Below are 22,404 nucleotides of genomic sequence, written 5' to 3' on the forward strand. Positions count from 1 at the left end.
GTAAAGATTCTGGTATACATCAAGGACCATGGGTCATCAGACATGTATAAAATATGTATTATAAACAGATTTGCAAATCTGTATACCGATGTATTTCGAAATCTTAAAAATATACAGATATATTCCTTTTGGTGCTACTAGGGGTAATCATTACTTTTTTCGCAGATGTAACTATTACTTGTGGCCTACTGATTGCTTTCTGAAAATAATCGTTAATTTCCCATTGTGACTGTTCGGATTGGGGCATTGTAATGACTTTGTGTGAATGGAGGCATTCTTATGCATATAATTGTGCCAAGACACCGACCATAAGCAATGTGGTAAACTCGTATTTTAAGAAAAACATTCGACTGATTCTCCTCTCGTGATGAATCTCGCCTTCAGTTTTCAAAAGTTATTTCGAAAAGTAACTGTTACTCTATTTGTAACTGTAACTAGTTACTTCTTGAAATCGTTACTGGTACTTGCAATTGATTAAACCTGAACACTTTAACATGCTCTCTTCTCTTTAAAGTGCCATCGTTTCTAATTTTTTAAATAATTTTTAATGGAATTTTTTGTACTTACTCAGGTATGATGCTAGTAATCCTTTTTGGCGCGATGCGAATGCGAGAAAGTAGCAACTTCGAAAACATTACTTTATATGAACAAACAGTATATGAAAATATTCCAAAAGTGCATACATTATTAAAAATCATATTATATTAATATACTTGCCCGTTACATGTTAACAAAACATAAAAAATTAAAATAATTAACAGTAAAAACGAGAATTCTCCCCATCCGTCCTTAACGCATGGCCCAGGAAAAAAGAATATTCACGTGATCCGCACGCAACGTGTTAAAAAGTCACTGTAACTTTTGATCTTAAACTTAAAGTTGATCGTAACTTAAAGTCACTGTAAATAAGCCCAGTTGATTGTTTTGGTACTAGACCCATTTCGGATTTCCTATAGGAGAGAGGGAACGGAACGTCGATGTTTTGACTCACAACTTTCCTATAGTGCGATAGATGTCGTTCCTCTGACGGCGCGCCGTGCCGCGGCGTCCCCAGAGTCCTCTGGAGTGTCTTCTAATTACTACGTTGGGAAGGTGGTGTTGAGATTGCAGTCTAGATGACTCTGGATGCCCATGAATCGAGCGGTGGTGCCTGGGAAGATCGGTATTCCATTGTTGGTATTTTCCAAGTTATTTCGATTCGTGTCCTTTGATTGTCCATAAAGTCGCCACTCGCGTCGCTGATGGAGGAGATTCGATTTTCACGGAGGCATAAGGAGGTCTTCATGGCGAGATATATTTTTGTGATGATAAAATCAATCAAATGAATATATTTTCTACTTTATTGTTCACAAGTGCAAGTATTGAGAATAAGTAGATCGTTCTGCACTCATTGCCACGTGGTGGAAATTTTTGGAAACCGATTTAAATGTGAACGACATGGAAAAAATAAATGATTCTTCCGCGGAACGTACTAGGGGCCTTTTCTATGTCGTAATCATTAAGCTATATTGACTGAGCATGGTGATCATCCGTTTTGGCGCAATTGCTTGTGGTTAGATTTCGTTAATTGGTTATAATGACGGAAAATTCAACAGGCATAATAATATAAATTCCTGACAGTTGAGCATCGATAAAAATTTTAAGGAATAAATTTCCAATGATCTGCAAAGACAACATTTTCATGGATAAAGTGGCTAATGCCTCATTATGTTAAGGTAGAAATAAATTTAAAGACACTGAAAAATACGGGTATCCGTAGTAAACGTAACCTAATATTGTAATCATTTTGAACTAGTTTGAAAAAATACTCGGATATGTATGTCGGTGGAGTTGCCAAATTTTTCTTTGCCCAAAATGAGGACGATGTGCTAAAAACTGAGGACCGATAAGACCTTAGTTTTGTGAACTGTTATGTTAATGCTAGATCTCTCCATAAGAGGATGTACCATTCCTACTCGGGCGGTCTATTTTCTGTGACACGTAACTCGTTTAAATTCTTATGCTATTACCCTTAACTTTTCCTAATTTACTTTGAAATTAAAAATATTTTGTTTTGGAAATCGTTTGAGGCAAAAGTATATAACTTATTACTTACTGCCTCATTATAAAATATTGGTTACACGAAGAAAAATGTATATATCTTATATTTCTTCGGTTGCTTATTCTTTTCATCATGTAACTTAATGCTATTCCTGAAACTTCTTCCTCATCGGTTCTTCTCTTTGTGATTTTTCGCTGGAACATTGTGTTTGATATATTTTTCTTTCTTTTTTTTTGAACTTTATAATGTAACTCTTTACATTGTCCTGTTAGTTTGTCGCACACAACGAGTAAGTGCGCCCCCCTCGGTGCGCCACTGCCGCTGGAGACTATTTTTCCTTCGTGAAGACAAATCTTTGAATTGATTTTTTACAGGAACAGCATATTTGAGCATGGCAATGATTTCTCTTTAGTCAATTCACAATAGGGTTCGGACAATGAAACCAGCACATAAATTTAGAACACATCGGTAGAAATTACAAAGCACGGTAGCCCAACCTGAAAACCATTTATACAAGTTCACTGAAGGTGTCTCTGGTAATAAAGTTATGCCTCGATAATTTTTTTATCATTACATTAAAATCCATCGTCAACTTTATGTCGTGGTTAATAGTTGAAGTAGGTGCCTCATATTCACTTTTCTGAGTTTAAAAAAGGGGAAATAGATAAAAGGGATAACCTTATTATCCATATCCATCTATCCCTCTTCTACTCCATTTCTCAAGTGTATTTCCAAACTTTATCAACCTAAAACTGCCCATTTTTACCTCCGTGACATACCTATTCATTGATTTCAAATCAGTCGTACACATTTTTACATTTTTTTCTCTGCACGATTGCTGTATCTCCCTTTCCATTGGCATTGAAAAATGTCAGAGAAACACATTTTTATTATCTTATTTGAGTTTTATATACATTCATGAATTAAATAGCGAAGTTTTTTATTTATTTAGTGTCCATTATTTTTTGCTAGTGATAGAACTCCTTTAAAAAACAGATTATCTTAAATTCACTCTCACACGATCAAGAATAATCTGCAGATTCAACATCTGTAGATGGACCGGCGGTTCATCAAACCTTCAAGAAGTACAAGTCCCGATTCTGGGAATGGGTCACGGTTCAAAGCATACGGTCAATACACTAAAGTGCTCCGAGTTTTATTGTTGGTTGACCGCCCTTCCTAGCATTGAGGGTGGTGTTGTCGGAATGTTTGTATTCACTATTCACCCTTCAACTGCTCGACCAGCTCATTGCGGGAAAACTTACGTGTAGGTCAGTCGTTTTTTTCTTAAGTGTTCTCCCAACCCTTTGTCTTTATGGCCCGAACTATTTTTTTTGAGAGGGATAAATGGCAACCCACCCTTTTTACGTAAGCTAGTCCTCCCTTCTCATTCCATCTCATTGAGCGTTAAAACTTTCCCCAGTTTATTTTACATGAGCTCCGGGAATCTAAAATTGTGTTGGGTTCGAATGATAGAAGTATCGAGATGAGTCTCGATAAAATGTTGGTTTTACAAAAGCATTCGTGAAAAAATGTAATCTATTATTTAAATTCGTATTGACCCATCATTAAGTCAATGACCAGTGACGTGCCACACAACCTTGACATAAGAGTCGGGAGGGGATATTAAGGTATGCTGTATATCATTTCAAACATCTTTGCGACTAGTTTTTCGGGGGGAGGTTGAGGGCGGAAGTCACATGAAATCCTGAGAATCAACCAAAATGCTAAACGCGGAGCGTTGCCTCTAGTAAATTCAGTTGCTTTCAACCTCCGTGGTGTACGTTTCATGTGGAAGTTAGCTGTGTTGCCAAGCGGGAAGACGGTTTCGACGCAGACTTCCGTTTCCACGTGCTGAGAAAGCCTTTTGAGAAAACATGGCAACGTCCGCCTATATCTCTCTCTCCCCATCCCACATCCCTAGTGACATATGTCCCGCCTCCTGCTGCGACGCCGCTCGAAACATTCCGAGCTTGCACGATTAGGTCAGTCGCAAAGATATTTGAAAAGGATTATACCTGCGTTTCCACTCAAAAGTTCTGGCCTCGTTAGAATATATCCGTGCTCAATCTGCGACAACTGAACGTGCAGTTTAGCTGACGGGTTAGTAGCTTCATAACAATCGTCCTTTCTCATATAATGTCTATGGGCTAGCTCCTGGGCCAACCGTACGCCAGGGAACTACTCTTGAGCACGACTCCTCCACCGTTCGTCGTGTTCAGTTCCTTGGGAGGCCACCGCATGTCCATGATGACCTGCTCGTCGTCTTCGTCCTTGGTGGGAGGGGCCCGCACGTAGCGCACCTGCCCGGGAAGGTTGAGCCTCTCAGCCCGGATGGACCGCTTCACCACGTAAACGAGCACGGCCACGATGGCCAGGGAGACGACCAATGTGACGGCCACCGCGCCCAGGGCCGAGGCGATTGCGCCCCTGGAGCTGTACGCCATCCTCGAGGCCTTGTTGTCGCAGTCGCTCCAGAGGCGTTCCGAGGGACCGTGCGGGTTCCTCGACCAACCCGCCTCTTCATCCTCCGACGATGTGCCGTTGGGGCCAAGGTCCGAGTGGGTCGTGAGGAAGTTGACTCCAGCGAGAGCGTCCGGCAACGAGCACCTGAGGATTCAAACGAATATCATAGAATGGATGGTATCAACATAAAAGAGAAAGAGTTAAGCTACCTGACTCTAGTGAGGCCTCACTTAGAATATGCTACTGGCGTGTGGGACCCTTACGAGGCAGGACTAATAGCTGAAATCAATCGAGTACAGCGCAGGGCGGCCAGATTTGTGATGAGTTGTCACGACAAAAAGTGCAGCGTTTCCAGTATGTTACACGAGTTAGGATGGGAATCTTTACCGGAGCGTAGATTATCGGCTTAAATTACTTAGGAAATTTGAAGAAGATATTTTCTCAGACGACGTGAATCATATCCTTCGTTTACCATCGTACTATAGTAGACGTGATCATGAGAATAAAATAAAAGAAATAGACTGCAAAACAGAGAGATTTAAAATGTCGTTCTTCCCTCGTACTATTAAGGATAGCAACGTTGTCCCAATTTGATAAATGGATTAATGGCGTCGCTCGCTAGGATCACTCATTGCATGTTTTTTCATAGTTCTACCTTTGCATGTATTTGCTATTGGAATTACTAACCATTGTCAAATTTTGTCTTTGCATGAATATGCCCATATACGTAATATTTCTATTTCCAAGCTGTGCGTATCTGGCGATCCTTTTGCATGCTGAATGTTGGTGATTGGTCACCCCTGCTTAACTCCCTGGGCGTGGCTCTCAGGGTATTATGTAGATGTAAAAGCGATACACGAAGTAAAGTACCTGGGAGTTACCATAACTTCAAAACTAACATGGGGAACACATAGTATCAGGAATATTTGCGGTAGGGCCCTGAAGAAGTTAGGATTCGTCAAGCGTCTTGTTAGAAGATTTTCCGATGGGGATGTAAAAGGTGATGCTCGTCCGACCACACCTTGAATATGCAGCGAGCGTATGGGATCCGGTGGAGAAAGACTTAATCCGTGAGCTGAATAAAATAGAAAGCTGCACGATTCGTCAAAAACTGATTGAAGGACGAAGTGGTATATGCTAATAAAGGAAATCTATATATTTTATAATACTGTACTATATTGCATTGCATTGCTTATATTACATTACATTAAAATTTTATATTATATTACATTTTATATATTATATTACATAATAGTTTTTTTATCTTCAGGTCTATGCGAACAAGCATGCTCCCTTGTGTCATAATATTCCTTGCGTGATTCTCATCCTCTAAATCAAACTAAACTCCGAAGAGGAAAAAGATGCTTTGGTAGCCTAAGTAATTGAACCCATGGCGAAAATTTGGGATATCCTGGTTCATTTCCCGTTCAAGGCAAATTATTTTTTTGTGGAATACTCGTACTTTACGTCCACGTGTGAGTGACTCCGTAAAGATGCACAAAGGTTAAGAAAAAGACTTCGCTGTTCCACAAAATACAGCGTTTCGATACAGCGTATCATCATCTGGCCTGCCTGGCCAGATGATGATACGCTGTATCGAAACCGGTCGCAAATATATTTTATTTTGTGGAACAGCGAAGTCTTTTTCTTAACCTTTGTGCATCATGAAGGAGTTCCACCATTTTACGCCGGCTACCATCGCATTTGACTCCGTAAAGGTTAATCGCTGACTATTTAGCGTTTTTTTTTCACTGATAAGAAGTTCATGGTCTCCAAGGAAGCTTCCAAATAACTCATCTTCAAAAAATAAAACTTTATGTTAATAAAACTATGATAAAACACAAAGATATAACCTTGATCCGAAATCAAGGCGTAGAAAAAACTGAGAAAGACCTTATTGTACTGGTGAACAAGACTTTGTAGTATAAAAACATGTTATTGAAAACTTCAATTAAAAAATAAGAACGTGGCAGGATATTCAAGAAGTTGACTGACCCTTGTAAAGCTGCACACGCCATGAGGAGGTGTTTGAGATACCCGGCAATACTTGAATAGACGAAAGAACAGGACTCGATTCTTATAAAATAATGAGGGAGATGAGGCCATAAGGAAGAGTTAAAGGAATATCCAGACTAAGTTATTGTACTTGGTTGATTGACGAACTGTAAGAGTAAAAAACTGATTTAAAAAACCGGTAAATATGGATTCTTAAGTGTAGTGAACGTTTTATATCTGATGATATATCGGCTAATGCATAATTGTGAATCCGTACTTACAAGAGCCCGGTCGACATGTTTGGTGCCTTGGTCCAAATGAACACTCTGATAGCGTTGGCTAGTGGTTTTAGGGAACAGTCACAGAACCAGGGATTAGCTTGCAGGTCGGCTGAGTCCAGTTTGCTCCATGGGATTAAGTTAGGTGACAGCCACTGCAGACCATTCCCTTGCAGCTCCAACTGTAAATCAATCAAATTCATGGTCAATCAGCTGCCTGCGAAGACTTCAAAAGTTCTCATGAATAATTATCGATAGTCCGTTCATTGCTACGCAGTCATTAGTCCTTAGGCGATTGATTTTGGGCCCGATTGCAAAACATTTTTGGTGAAAATGATTGCTCATTTACCACAACGTACCAAATATACATGAATTGCCACGAGAAAAAAGTCCTCTGTACAGGGAATCGAAGTACGGACATACCGCCATATCGATGGCTAAGTTCTAACAATACATATCTCAAAATTTGGCCGGTTTGAGATGAGTATCTTAAACAAAGTGTAATGACATTTAAAAAATAAAATTCAAGCAACTCTTTGTTAGCAAATGTATGCTTCTTTTTCAGTTTCATGAATTTTTTGTTTTTAATTTCAGTGTACAATTAAAAATATAAATCGTTTATTTTGCTGTCCTGAAAAGTTGATAATTTTGAGATACGTGTTGTTAGAACTTAGCCATCGATATGCGTGTTTAGCGCAGGTGTAAGGCTCTTAGCCGGTTGTGAAAGGACCGGAACTAGGATTTTTATCAGGGGATGCAAAGAACAGTTTTCCGCCAACCCTACCTTCATCCCCTCTCTCCATCCCTATCCTCCTTCACCACTAGTACATCCGTAAGCTATTTTTAAGTGTTGCGTCAGTTGAAATTACTCGACGTATGTTTGCTATGAAGAAGTTTTATTAATATGCTTGTTTAATGATTTGGAAATTAATTTTTAATGAATAACGAATATATGATAACGAATAATAATGAATAACGTAGGCTGTGGTAAGAGCATGCATAGGATTTGGGATTTCCTTACCTACATTGTCTTCAACTCTCCGCCCTTCTCCTTCACCATACAAATCCGACCCTGGAAATTCCACCCCTTAACCCTCTCTAAAGACCGTAGTGTTTTTTAAATTTTTGAAATAATTTTGCCTACGACTATTTCGAAATTGTTATATACAGGCAGCGCCGAAGGCGCGAATGCTCAAACTGTACCGGTGAGTCGGTCTCACCTCAACCAGTCAGAAAACAGAGGTACAAAAGGTGACGGGCGCATATGATCTGCTGTCGCCAGTAGTGCTGTTTGTGTGACGATGAAATTTAAAAACTAAATGAAAGTCGAGGAATTTAAACTCATGAAGAGACATTGAAGAAAATTTACTTTTTCTTTTCTATTTTTATTATTACCACTGCTCTTTTTGGAAACAATTGCCAAATATTAACAATTGGTTATTATTATCATTAAAAAATATATTCTATAATATTTCCTGTGATTTTTTACTTCTGATGTTATAAATTTATATCTATTTCTTTATATTTTGTTTTATTAATTTAACAACAAGATCGCAACAGGTAATTCAAATATTTGACAACGAGATGCAATTCTGATAGACTTGTGATTTGAAGGAGGTTGAGACTTGGGAAAAACTCTTAGGCAGTGGTGAGACAGTGTGTATGTAGTTCGAATACTTGGGTCGTAATCCCATATTTCTGTAAGTAGGGTATTACCTGTGCCCTTCAGCTTGGTCTTATTTATTTGATAGACGGGTAATAAAGTCGTTTATGGCGGGGAGTTTGTGAGCTAATCGGACATGACTGAGATTAATTAGTTAACTAATATTAAGGATGTAACGGAGGGATTCATTTTGAAAGGATTCTGATTTTTTACGGATTGTTTAATTTTTTGCAAAGATTTCGCTTATTCTCTGCCTTCTATGTATATTAGGATTGTTGACTAATGATGATTGTTATTTTGACTTCACCTCTTTCAGCTGGAAACCTTTCCATCTATCTTCCTCCGTCTCGTCATCCCTCATCCGACGAAAGGCCTCCTCGTCGAAGTGTATCAGCCTCTGGTTGAAGGTGCAGCGAAGCTTCTGCAACGCCGGCAAGTTCTCAAAGGCCCCCTTCAGGACGTACGTCAACCCCGGCATCGCGCTCAAGTCTATGGTCTCCAGTTTCCTCCAGGAGGACTCGTGGCCGGGTTGGTTCACGAATGAGGATGAGTTTATTTTCTCAATTGGATTGCGGTTGAGGTTCAGGTAGCGCAGAGAGGACGACGCCATCGACAGGGCGTGTGGGACCACAGTGAATTTATTTCCGTCCAAGCGAAGATTTTCCAACGAGATGAGGGCGTTTGCGAGGCCTTCCGGGTAGGAGGAGAGGCCCAAGTCACCCAAATTGAGCGTCTGGAATGGAGAAATTATTTTAAAGCATTAATTAGAGAACTGGAAGATTATTATTACTAAATGATACGACGTTTTACCTTTTAAATTGTTCGATACAAGAAAAATGTCAACGACCACAAATCATCATCAGAGCTGATTTTTAGGGCGAAAAGCTCCCTTCCGACCGGGTATACTGTGACACGTCAACAATTTAAGTATCGGTAGAAAAGTTAGTCAATTAAATTTATTGTAATAAATGTAATTTACTTAACTACTAAAATTGGGAATACTTTTGTCAGCTGTAATCATTGCACACAATGAGACGTCAATTTTGCTGAGCTCAGAATAAAAACTGCTTCATATCATCAGGCAAGGGGAAAAATTTGTGCGTAAAAATTAAGTACATTGCCATATTATGGTATTTTTACACGAATATTGGATCATTGACGCCATCAGAACGAAAGCCTAGCAGCTATGCAAATAGCAAAAATTACAATCTGCTCAGAAGGCTTGTATAAATCTTAAAGCATTATATAAGAAGAGCATGTAATGAAAAAGCCATGCAACATACCGTAATACCGAAAATTTCACTTAAATAAAAGGCAACTACCTTGCGACCTACAGTAAACACAATATTGAAAATCTTCTGATTTCACAACTGAATCCATGCATTTGCAATACAAAATTAAATTTGGGAATTTCTTAAAAGAAAGCCATTAGCGTATTTCTCTGAAGAATCATTAACAAGCCTAATAATCATCCGTTCCCAGTGCCATTAAGCCTCACTAAGTTTTGAGAAGTAACTTAAGATATGGAACAACATCACAAAGACTTAAATACATACAGTCCACTCCTATACACACTAGCCATTCATCAAATACGGTAAACTTCCGTCAACGACGAACAATGAATGTCCAAAAAGTAACACACTCTTCTATGATTTTTTTCTTGGCATGCTTTCATTTATATGCACAGGATTGAATTTTGAATTGGAAATTATGTTCTATTATTGAGAATACTTTCTCTCTTCTTATCAATCATACCTTTTTATACAAGACTACTCTAATACTCTTATCAAATATTTTCCTTACGTTTATCCGGATGTAATGCTTTTCTGTCGTAACCAGCGGGAATGCCCATATAAAAATGAGAAGAATTCACTTTTGAACAGCTAGTACGTTTCTTGCTTCCGTGAAAAACAATTATTTCCCTTATAGGCACATAAAGTAGCTATAGTTTTCCTACCAGCGTGCAAAAACCTTGTATTCTTAACCGTCCCTTCATTAAAGCATTACATTTTTTTGTACGAAAAAGCCACTTTCAGTCTACAGTTTGTCCCTCCACTCAACTGTTCTTCCTATTCTTTATTCACTACTGTCGTTAGACAAACTAAGTAACCTTCGTGCCGAACCGAATCTTTTTTTCGTATGAAAGGTCATTAAAATGAATGTACCATAAAAATCAATAATATCCACATGTGGACATTTTCGGTACGTAAAACTTCCTATTTTTCTTTTTCACGATGAGGAGTAGGATCAAGTTTTATTCAATGTATTCTAGGTTTAACAAGCTCTTAACCATTTCAATCAATGAATGAGAAATTCAGTTAGATTCTTAAATAAATTCGCATACCTTATTTTCGCAATTTTTATCGTCAATAATCATTCAAGGGCAATTTAAAATATATGCTTACAATTTCTTCCTGTATTTACATGTAATCAAGCATCAGCTATCAAAATATAAGTTTTTCTGAGAGTAGATAAGAGACTCCTAAGTTTTTATTACGGTAGTCAACAACAAATGGCATAATCCCCTTTCAAAACTCTAATTCCTTGGTTACTTTTAAAATAAGCTATTGTTCACATTAGGGACAAAAGAGAAATTTTATCATTACAATCGTTATCATCAAGAAAAATATTATCAAATACGATAAATGATTTAAAAAATGAGAAATGTTGTTTTTGACTCCTTCTAAAATTCAAATTTACAATCCGATATCTCAAATTTAAGTACTTTAAATGAGCAACAAAGAAGACCTTGCGTCAATCCCTATGCTCTTCATATGGGATAGCCGTCATTGGCCTTTAAGATTCCTTTCTGAAATGAAAGTTTAGCATATTTTTTCTGGGAATGAGTCATCAAGACGATAAATTTGAGAGTAGACACGAAACATTTCGAAACGTGCTTAAAATTTAATTGTAAATAACAATATTATGTTTTCTTCTACCTGGTTCTCTTCCTCGAAAACATTTTACCATACAACCTTAAATAGTATTGTGGTGTTATCATACATCAGACGAGGGTGAGAAGTGAACTTCGTAATGAGAAGCGATTGCTCAAGCAAAAAATAGCTTTAACATATTTTGTCCCGTCTCTGCCTTTGGCTAATGAGCTTTAAAACTTCGCCACAGAACTAGGCTAAAATTCTTCACAAATCATCATCTATACAAATTTCAATGAAATAATCAAACAGATCCACGGGCATTGCTGTTTACACGAAACTAGAATAAAACTGTAAGGCATAATTTTTTTCTGTTGTGATGATTATGGAGATTAGGAGATAAAATCAAGGATTGACATAGTGAATGTCATTCCTTGATTTTATCTCCTCAGTTGAGAATCGATGTGGCAATTCTGCTGGTGAGACTAAATATTTTAATTTGAAAAAAAAAACTGAAATAAAGTAAGTAGTAGCATTGCATAAGATTTGATCCAAGACAGTCGTTCCAACTAGACACCGATGGAGGCTGACTCGTTTGAGTTTTTTATGAACATTTTCTGTACTTGAAGGCTTTTTTACTGCTTTTACTACTTTTGCACTGCTTTTGAGGCCATTGAAGACTGAATTTTCTATTTTTCTTTTGAATGTTGATTTGTGCCTTAAAGACGATGATGGACCCTGTCACAAAACGTTGGCAGGCTGAAATTAATTTACCTGGTGTGTATCCGAGAAAACTAAATAAATATGCACCCCACCGCTAAAGAGCAAAATAATATACACATTATTTATTTCGAATCGCGCGCACCATGCAATATTATGACAAACAGGATCGGATTTAGGATATTTGTGGACCCATTATGGTGGGAGGCCATCTGTTCCAAGGTGTTGCAACTAGTATTTCCGACGACACCGCTTGGCGTGCCACTGGTTGCGTTCTGAGCTTCGTTAACTAAACCAACGGATAAAGTGTTTTTATCAACATCATTAACAATTTATTCCGGCCCTGCGGATAAGTTATTTTACTGTATTCTTTTATTATTACTTTTTACTTTTATTTACCCTCTAACCGGTCCCCTTCCCTCACCTGGTCTTTCCCTCCCTACTGTAGTCTGAAATGTAAGGCTCGAAATTGTAATTGCTCCTACTGTTTGTCTTGATAATGATCATAGGCGGATCTAGGGGGGGCCCGGGGTCACCTTCCCCCCCCTCCCCCCATGACCTTTAAAAATATGCAAGATTCCCGGTCCCGTTATCATTGCGTTCGTTTAGTATTACGGGGTATCCTTGTGCCCCTCCCCCCCAGAACAAAATCCTGGATACGGCCTTGCTTGTGCCCCCCCTCCAGAAAGAAATCCTGGATCCGCCCCGGATTAATGGCGCAATAGCCGTCGAAACTAGACGACAACAAATTAAAGCCTGTGGAACAGTTCTGGGTTTTTGTTTCGCCATGAAGTTATTTTACCTTCAGTTTGTGGAGGGTTGACAAGGCCATCTCCGTACCCATGTCCAATTTGCTCCCAAATTGATTGCCTTGAAGGTTTAACTCCTCCAGGGTCGACGACACGTGCTCGAACAATTTGGGGTCGAGAGAGTGGAGCATATTACGAGCGAGGTTCAACTGCTTCAGACCCACTAGCGGCTCGTACCTGCGGAGGTAATTTTGAAATGAACACTATTAGCAACTAAGTAACCCGCACTTTCACGCTATCTGGGAAAAAGTATGTTAAGGAAACGGTGCAATTGGGTTTTAAATAGTGAAGAATGTGTATCATGACCCCTTTACTGCCACCGGGCCGATATATCGGCCCTCGCTGGTTGAGAGAAAACTGCCAGGGGCCAATTTATTTCACTTTTTTTTTCGTGATTTGGCCTTTTCATCGGCTGTAATTTATGTAAACCCCCATAATCTATCTATAGTTATAATATATAAATATATCTTAAGAATTGGGAAAAAATCTAGACGTATTAAGTAAAATTAAATAGCTGAAAATTTTTTAAATCTGAAATCTTGCTAATTCCGGAAAATAGCCTTGGCAGTCTTCGTACATCCCACCTGAAATAGGCTGGCAGTAAAAGGGATAAAGTACTTTCTTTATGCTTGTTTTCTTGCAAAAATATGAATACAATACATGCAAGAGATTTTGATACCAGTAGGAACAATCATGATGCCTATTACTGAATGATGGCACGCAATTTACAAAACTTCTTTAAAGACAATATTGGGGGTAAAAATATTTTTAGATTTTATTTTTTATAATTTCCCCAGCTTGTGTTGCGTTGCTTTGGTTTATTTGTCGATTTAACGGGTTTATAAACCTTTTTTTGAAGTTTAGAATTAAAAAAAATGCGTGGAGTCGATATACCTCGAGTGAGTAATCCACATGGAAATATAAAAAGGTTTTGGTTAACTTTGTGGGTAAATTGTGAAATTTGATATTTCGATTGTATTTTTTGTCAAAAGCCGGTTATTCAAAGTTTGAAATGATACCTCATTTAACACTGTGGGTGCAGCATTACCGAAGCATATACGGAATGACAGAAAAAGACCTTTCTGTAATTGTATATGTGATTTTCTTTGAGTGAGGCAAGGGTGTGCTCTGTCCGTCGTAATCTTCGATATTTTCGTAAAGAGATTCATCCATTAATTCAAAGAGGAAGTATCAAAAGAGAATATTCATACATGGAGGGGTCTAAAGAAAATTCATAAAATATGGAAAAAGGCAGCGGTAAATCATGAGATGAAAACCAGCGCGAATAACCATGATTCAAGGAGATTAATGAGTTTTGCTACTTGGTTGGCTGACTGCCCAACGATGGACGATGCCAGAAGAAAATAGTCTTCAGATTCGCAGGCTTTCCCGGCGTATAGAATCGTGGAAGTTTACTCGGGAATTTCACCGGGTCAGGTTCTGAAACTCCGTATCGACCTAGGGGGTCTCTAAATAGCTGGAAAATATGGCTTGAAGTTTAGGAGAAATTAACTAGACCATAATGAATTTAGATCATACTTCTTTCGAGCATGGACAATGACAGCAACAGAGAAAACAAGGCGGGAAGATTTCGAAGTTTGGTGAAGATAAAATCATAGACCGTGGACGTAACGGGGAAATATTTAACAGTGGAGGGGGAGAGGAAAAGTCTTTTGAAAACTATAGGGAAAGAAGACGGAACAGCAACATAAGAGACGTTCGACAATTACCTATACAGGGTGTTGCAGGAGGAACCTGCAATACTACAAGATATGGTTGGGGGTGGCAATTTGAAGCATTTTTTATCCTCTAAATATCGGGTCGCAACCAAGGATGGTGAGTAAAACGAAACGAAAATGTTTCGTTTCGATCCCGAAGAAAACGAAATTACGAGGTCTAGGTTTAGTTTCGTTCCCAAAGGAAATTAAATTCACCAAGGAGGTTAGTTTCGACCCGGGACGAAACTTTATTCTCGGGAACGAAACTAGCTGAATCGAAACTCCGCTGCTCATAGTTAAGTTTCTATCCCAGAAGTTGAGTGGAAGGGGAAAAGAGGGAATAGTTTCGACCTACTACGTGTGACATACGTGTACAGAGGTTAAAACAGTAAGCTTAAAAATAGAATGTGCAGTTTGCGCTCACCGTTCTCCTGATTAGTGGTAAAAATATGAGTGCCCCATCCATCTAATGGCGGTAAACCTCTACTTCATTCGGCCATATTTCGTACTCGGTGTGTGGGTCGAAACTCTACCGTGTTAAGGTGAAGTACACGGTCCCTCCGCTGTGAAATATTATCTTCGTTTCGTTTCGTCCCAGAGTGTTAGTTAAGTTTCAACCTAAAATATTTTTTACTCCAATTTCGTTTCGACCCTGAGTTTAGCTCTCTGGGTTTAAATCCATTTCGTCCCATTTCTCCATTTCGCTCCTGGGATCGGAACTATTAAAATTTTACTGGTTTTGACTTTCGTTTTGTTTTGATTGCCATCCCTGGTCGCAACTCCTTAGCTACTGAACTATGGCAACGAAAACATTTTAGAGATGAAAAAAGTTTTCCTTGGGCATGCAGCCTTTTCGACATTTTATGTAATACTCTGGATTTATATGGATATTAGATAATTAAGTTTGTAAAAAAATGTGCGATTAAAATTGTCTGAAACAATTAATATTAAAGTGGGTGGGATTGCTTAGTAGCATTGTTGATACTCGCTCAAAGCTTTCGTTTAAATAAGCTCAAAGATTGATTGCATCAGACATTTATAGGTGCACATTTTCATTCAACTGTAATTATTTTATATCCTTAAAAATCCCGTGTATCAAATTGAAAGTCGAAAATGCTGGATACCCTATAAAGATCGTTTTCATGGTAGCTGCAAAGAGCATTCGAAACAAATATTTTCGTTGGCATAGCTAAGTGAGCATTAATCTTTTGCATTATGTTTTATTATTTATGAGTTGATAGGACCACTCTAAAAAATATCATCTTCGGTGAAATTGTCAATTCAATAATTCCTCAATAGTTCTTTTAATCCCAATTCATTACTCATTGCTCCACTAATTTTCGGAAGGGGGTCAGTCGGAAAATACAGTCATAAATTTTCTACATTTCTAAACTTCATGTATCCATTTTGTGTATCAGTAAAAGTCATTGCTTTCATAAGGCTCTTTCCGTTTTCTTCAATTCGCGAATGATTAAGATGGGTAATATTTAGTCTCTATTTTTAAATCATTGAAGATCCATTCATTTAAGAATTGTGAATTTTTGGTTCATCTTTCTCAATACTGAAGCTTTTCTCACTACGAAGAATGTCTTTTACAAAATCATCTTTTCCCTCAGATGGATTCCCTATTTTGATTGAAGGTTGGGAAGACTTCAGTCTCTGTTGCTTAACTTCACTTGGATCGCCAGAAATTTGGTATTTTGCAAAAGTAAAACTGCAATTGAACCTTCGGCTGGCTGGACGCTTTTGGCTTTCCACCTCACTCAATTATATAGGAAAATTCTACAGTTGATTTGAAGCGGTGCGTGTGCAGATATGCCTGAGTATGAAGTAACTGAGGAGTTTCGACCCCATGTTTAAGGACAACAGATGCTTAAAACCGTTTCTCCTACCACCTCATGAAGTATTGCAGAGTCCTCCTGAAGCACACTGTATAGTACCCGAGTTACATCCGAAATAGTAATCAAAGTTGTAAAGCTTCAGCAAAAGAATAGTAGCCAATATGGTACTAAGCGATGGCGAAGTGTTTTGTGTTCAACCACCTCGTAGTTCGTACCTACCTTGAGTTCGAGAAATCCCCGCGAAAGGCTGACGGTGGGATCTTGTCAAACGTCAAGTCGTTCTTCGCAAGGTCGATCGACCACACCGTTTTCGATAGAGACGCGAAGGTTCCCGGCTCGATTTCCTTGATGTGATTTCCACGGAAAGATATCTCGATGTGCAGAGTTGGATCCGGCCACGAAGCTGGAGTAGTTGACGACAAAACCGTGGTCGTCTTGTTTGCTGAATCGCAACCGGATGACAGCAACCAGAAGAGGAGGATGGCATGGGGGAATAAAGGAAGACAAAGATTAATGACTTATTTTTAATTCACTTCGATGGCAAAGTATTGGAACTACGCTCAAACCGTTTTTAGGAAAATATTTTTGTGATAATTTTTCAATGATTTTTTTAGTAACCTGCTCGTTCTCCACATTTGTATCATTTTCGACTTTTATAGGGTTTGAAAAACAAGAAGACCGTTATTTTTCCTTTTTTTCAATCCTTTTCTTGCTTTTATAGGTATTCTCGGCGAAAGATCTTAACAAGAGACCTTAACCCTTGTGTGAATAAGTTGATGACGACACGACAACTCCTTACGAGTGGGTCACTGCCTCTCCTAGGGCTCGCGCCTTTGGCTGACGTGGTTCGTTGTTCTTAACACTCTTGTGTGCGATTTATTCTCTCCATGAGCGGTGATGCATGAACGAGGAAATGAGCTGGAATGATATCGCAAATATATATGAAAAGGAGGGATAACTCCCCCATTTTTATTTTTTTAAACTCTTTAAACTGGCGTTTCTCGTTTTAACTCATGAACGACTGCATTGTAATATTCCACACAGGAAAAATGCTCATAGTGTTATAAAATGGTCATTTTTTGTGATTCCAATTCATTACTCATTCCATCCCTCTCCGATCACTTTCCAAATTTGACATATTTAGTGACATTTACATGTGATACAGTAAAATCGATTCGAAGAGATTTAAAATAAGAAATAAGTAAGTTGCAGAACACCAACTTTGGGAGATTTTATGTATTTCGTATCTGTTAGTCCATAGTTTTATGTCTACAACTTTACTTCTAATATTCACCTGAATTTCCTTTGGACAAAACGGTTTGTGGTTCGATCCCCAGCTGAGAAGATTTTTTTGCCACGGAAATTAATGTGATTTTCACTACCATTGCGCGGCAAGCTTGAAATATTGCGCTATTGTATTTCTAATGTGTTTACTTGATTTAAACAAACATTAGGTACATTAGAGACGTCGCCATTAATTGAAACCATTAATACTGGCGGGCTTTACTGAAGGCTTAGTCATGAAAAGCGGACATGCCTTTCCGGGGTTTCGTTTTAATTTTAAATCTTCGCCAGGGCTGTATTGATTGGATCATGTATAAATGCCCGATTAGCACTAGCTCAAATTCCATTTCTATTATTACAATAAACCTTGAGAATAAATGCTTCCGCAAGCAACCTGGGCACCCGCTCGTAGGATGAGCATACATACACCATCATATGGCAAAAACATGTGCTAAATGCATGTAAATAGAAATATAAATAAAATATGTGACAAAAACTTTGGCTAGCACTAATTATATAGGTAAAAAATAGATATAAAACAGCATCAAAACGCAGCCCTTTTTATCGGTTTAAAATCAATGCCATAGTCTTTAATTTTTTACATGAAAAAATTATTTTTAGCTCTGGTGAATTACCTTCATCTTTTATTAATTAGACAGTGTCACATCGCCACTAATTGTTTACTCCATCAAATTCACCTTTATCCGCTCCCTTTCCGACGTCCTAAAAGGGTTCTTCCACTCTAACCAAAAACCACAGTCAATGAAAATAATCGGATGGATGTTAGCGAAAGCTATGCGAGGACGAAAAAATAATCGTTCTAATACAGCCATTCTGACACAAAATTTAAAAAAACACGTTTGTAAACGTCGAATTGCTATAATTTGGTGTCTTATTTAGAATTTCGGTTCATGGAGAACCGCTAGTTGAAGAAATTAATCCCTCACGAAAGTTTGAAGCGCAGTGAATCACGCAATGCCGATGAGCGTGATCTAGAAGTAGCTGAGACTCAGGCACCCGCTTGGCAAGAATAGGTAGTGCCATAAACTTATCAGCTGTCGCTGTTTTTTTTGCCAGAAATAGCTCGATAAGTAGGCGATAGATCTAAAAACGGAAAAATATGGGTCGCATTATTTCTCAAGCTGCATCATGCCCTAATTTCCAAGAACCACACGACCATGACTACGTGAGGCGTGATGATAGTGGCTAGCACAAGATAGCGTGATCATGGATCCTAAAGGCCTTGTTACACGATAAATTAACACGTACGGGTTAATGTTTAAATGCATGAACGCGAGAATGAACGCCAAAAATGCACCGTGTAATCACCTAACTTGTGCGACTGCATTCACAGAAAATAGAACTTGTTCTATTTTGGTTCATGCATTCGTACATGTTCCGTTCCGGTCCACCAAAATCATTCACGCAAACGCACATTAAGTCGTACGTGTTAATGTACCGTGTATCCAGACCTTAAGAAGTGGCTTTCAAGGATGCATCATACCACTATGCTGCGTCTGAAGCAACATTGTTAGTCACCGAGGCGCGGAGTCGCGTCGCGCACATGTCGCGCTCAGGAGGCAACTGCATTGCGTGATCACGCTGCGCGATCGCGCAACCGCTTTATGCGCGATGCTTTGAAACTTGGAGCACAGAACTTAATGCCTGATTTCCAAGAGCCGCTGCAGGATGCGCGATCACGCGCCGTTTACATTTTCGGAACCTCCGTGCGTCTGGTTTCCTAGGCGATCGCGATGAGTGATCACGCTACCACGTCCCGCAACATCTCACGGTAATTTCATGGAAGAAGGAATTTCTCCTTCTTCCATGACGCAACCGCGTGGCGCGTTGCCTGACACTGAATTTTACGTCGTCGCGCAGTGGCCGACTAATCCTTGCAAACCGCTTTTGCGGACCCGTAATCAAGCCGCTGCGCATCAGTCACGCTCTTCTTGGAAATCGGTAATGCCCGTTTCAGATTACGATTGTCCGAGCGATTGTCCGAACGAAAGTTGGCAGAACTAGCTGTGTGAATGCATGTGCGGACAATAGTTCACGTAGTTCCGAACGTGGCCACTTTACCATGCTTAGGCGTTGTAAAACGAAGAGGAAGTGACAAGGAAAGAATGAAAAGTTTGTGAAGCTCCCATCGCTCTATTTTTTCCATGGATTTGTCCAAGCAAGGAAGAATATTAGCTGAAGAAAAATTATAAGTTAAGTACTCGAACACAGTGATATGTTAACCCTCCTTAAGTACCTCAACAGCTTTTCTAACCGTCAATTTGTCTTTCACTTTAGATTTCAGCACTGGAGGGCAGCACAGGTTTTTTACCATCCTTGTGAGAATGCTAGATAGTTCCGACGATCGCTGGAACAATCGTAATCTGAACGAGGCATAACCGACGCCCGAACACGCTGTCACGCATCACGCAGCGACAGATATGTCGAAACCAGGGCTTAAGTTTTAATTGCGCAAAGAAATCTCCAGCTTAAGTTCCACCATACCTGCATCATCCTCCGATACCGGATCCGACGTCACATTCATTCCGTTCGCTGTCTTGGGTCCAACCCTCACGGCCGGAAGGGGCCCGAGGCGCTGGATCACGTTGGAGTCGAGGACGATTTTGACGTAGCCATCGCCAGCGGAAGCGCCCTCGTACGGCACGATCCAAGCCACTTCACTCCCTGGACTTCCAATCCCCAAGAGGCCGTCCACGTCGTTTCTCGCTAGCCTCGAACAGTCGATCTTGAATGATTGATTACCCCCCGTGTTTAAATGTTCACACGAGCAAAGTTTGCACACACCCTCTTTAGTCCTTAAACTCAGTGAAACTGCCGCTAGACTGACGACTAATATCACCGAAATGTGTTCGCGATTCATCAAAGTCATCTTTTGCATCCCTCTTACTTCTGGGTGTGGGTTTCAGTATCTCCTCTCCCTGAAAGGCGTAATAATAATATTAAGGTTATGCCGAACTTGCTGAATACACTAAAAGACACGTGGAAAATGCAATCGGTGAATATAGGCTCAATTCTCATAAAAAAAACTGAAATCACACCATGTGAAGTGCTTCATCAATTAAAAAAAACTAAACCTGGAAGGAACATTAGGAAAATGCAACAATCAGTCATCATGGACACCTGTCATATTGTCCGACAGTTCCTAACAGTAGGAAAAAATGGAATAACCGGACAGCATGCAGTTGAATTTGACTTGGTCCGTTCACTGCTCTGGACATAACCCTTTGGCCAAAATAATAGGACGGATTTCTTGTCTCAACAAAAAGAGCAATAAATACAAGAAAAAGGAAACGTAGGCATAGAAGTGACGATACAAAATAAAAAGAGGCTAGCTTAGATAAAAGGATTAAAATTTTATAATATGTTTTCGCAATTTGCAAATAAATTGATTATGGTGGAATTTCACTGTGTTTACGAATGGATAGCTGGATCATTCGCTATGTATAAAATGTTTCATTGAGCTTTTGCAATGTTTGGAGTGACGTAGCATGAAAAACTATTTTCAATGCAAAACATTTCAGAACTTCTTCTGGTCGAGATTCATGGCTTCTTCGATAGAATTTAACGAAGTAACTTAAGTCCAATAAAAAACAAGATTACACTTTGATGGCGATCAATGAATTTAATACCATTACGAAGGCTATTTATCATACAAACAATTACGCAGCGCTCGAGTAATCATTGAAAGTAATGGCAAATTGAGTGATGTAAAATTATTAAAAAAAACACGCTCGGTAAGTACACAATGACAAAATGATAGGATTATTGATAAATCGTCAACAACAACATTGCAAATCGGCAACTCAAACGGTTCGAAGAAATACGTCACTTACCTCGTACGCTCACAGTTTTTGAGCCGCATTCCAACACAAAAATCCTTTTGCGATGCTTAGGTACTGCAAGTCACGGAGATAAGGAACTATGTACTTCATAAGATGGATGCAGCACAAACCTTAATGTTCGGAAATCTGGGAGAGGGTAAAACTTGGAAGGCACTCTTGTTTTCACTCCACGAATAGAGATAATATCGCAAAGTAGAACCTTCGATGGGAATCCAAACTTTCGTGATAATTATTTTAGTGTGGCTGTCCGGCATGGACAATTGAACGACGAAATCTGAAAGAGAACTTCGTCCTCTTACTCTTTGCGACGTTTTGTTGCTGCCACTACGTTTCAGGTCTTCTTGTGATCCATTTTATCCATAGATGGTGCTGGCGTAGTCATTTAGAGATACTGGATGTGATATGAAACTGGGAGAGGCTGTGGATGCCGGGATGCATGAAGCTGATAACCACCCAGTTTGGACTGAGTCATTTAGGCGTGATAAAGATCCCCATAAAGGTGAGGCACACTTTCAAGTTTCGTCACATATCCGTAGTTTCGATCGGGGATGAGGAATTGGATGCGATTTCACTACAACGATGATCGATGCTAAATAATTATGCAATAAATGTATAGAGAAGGTAAATGAAAGAACTTTGTACTTTCCACACAGCTTTATAAGTACTCCGATTAAGTTGGCTCTCTCGTTTCCATGCAAAATTACGCTTATACGAAGGTAAGTCAATTAGTATCTGCAATTTATTTCAAAAATTTTATACAAAAATTCGTAGGTAGAACCTTGACCAATTTGCAGACGAAGTGCCACTTCGTCAATAGTTACTCGTTTGGCTAATAGAATAATTTGACGTGAAC

The 22,404-nt window shown here is 39.1% G+C and overlaps 1 protein-coding gene across 1 annotated transcript in view; it reads right to left on the reverse strand.

Moving 5' to 3' along the window:
- Positions 1–22,162, reverse strand: part of LOC124153236 — a 64,591-nt gene extending 42,429 nt beyond the window's left edge. Inside the window, exons 1-7 of the mRNA XM_046526335.1 lie at positions 21,543–22,162; positions 20,194–20,627; positions 16,624–16,846; positions 12,839–13,022; positions 8,751–9,176; positions 6,784–6,962; positions 4,193–4,651 (exon numbers count right to left, since the gene is read on the reverse strand). Of these exons, the coding sequence (XP_046382291.1) occupies positions 4,193–4,651; positions 6,784–6,962; positions 8,751–9,176; positions 12,839–13,022; positions 16,624–16,846; positions 20,194–20,587 (1,865 nt within the window). The 5' untranslated portion in view covers positions 20,588–20,627; positions 21,543–22,162. The remainder of the gene's footprint in view (positions 1–4,192; positions 4,652–6,783; positions 6,963–8,750; positions 9,177–12,838; positions 13,023–16,623; positions 16,847–20,193; positions 20,628–21,542) is intronic.
- Between the last annotated feature and the right edge of the window lie 242 nt (positions 22,163–22,404).

This window comes from Ischnura elegans, chromosome 2, assembly GCF_921293095.1.
Source record: "Ischnura elegans chromosome 2, ioIscEleg1.1, whole genome shotgun sequence".
Lineage (NCBI taxonomy): Eukaryota > Metazoa > Arthropoda > Insecta > Odonata > Coenagrionidae > Ischnura > Ischnura elegans.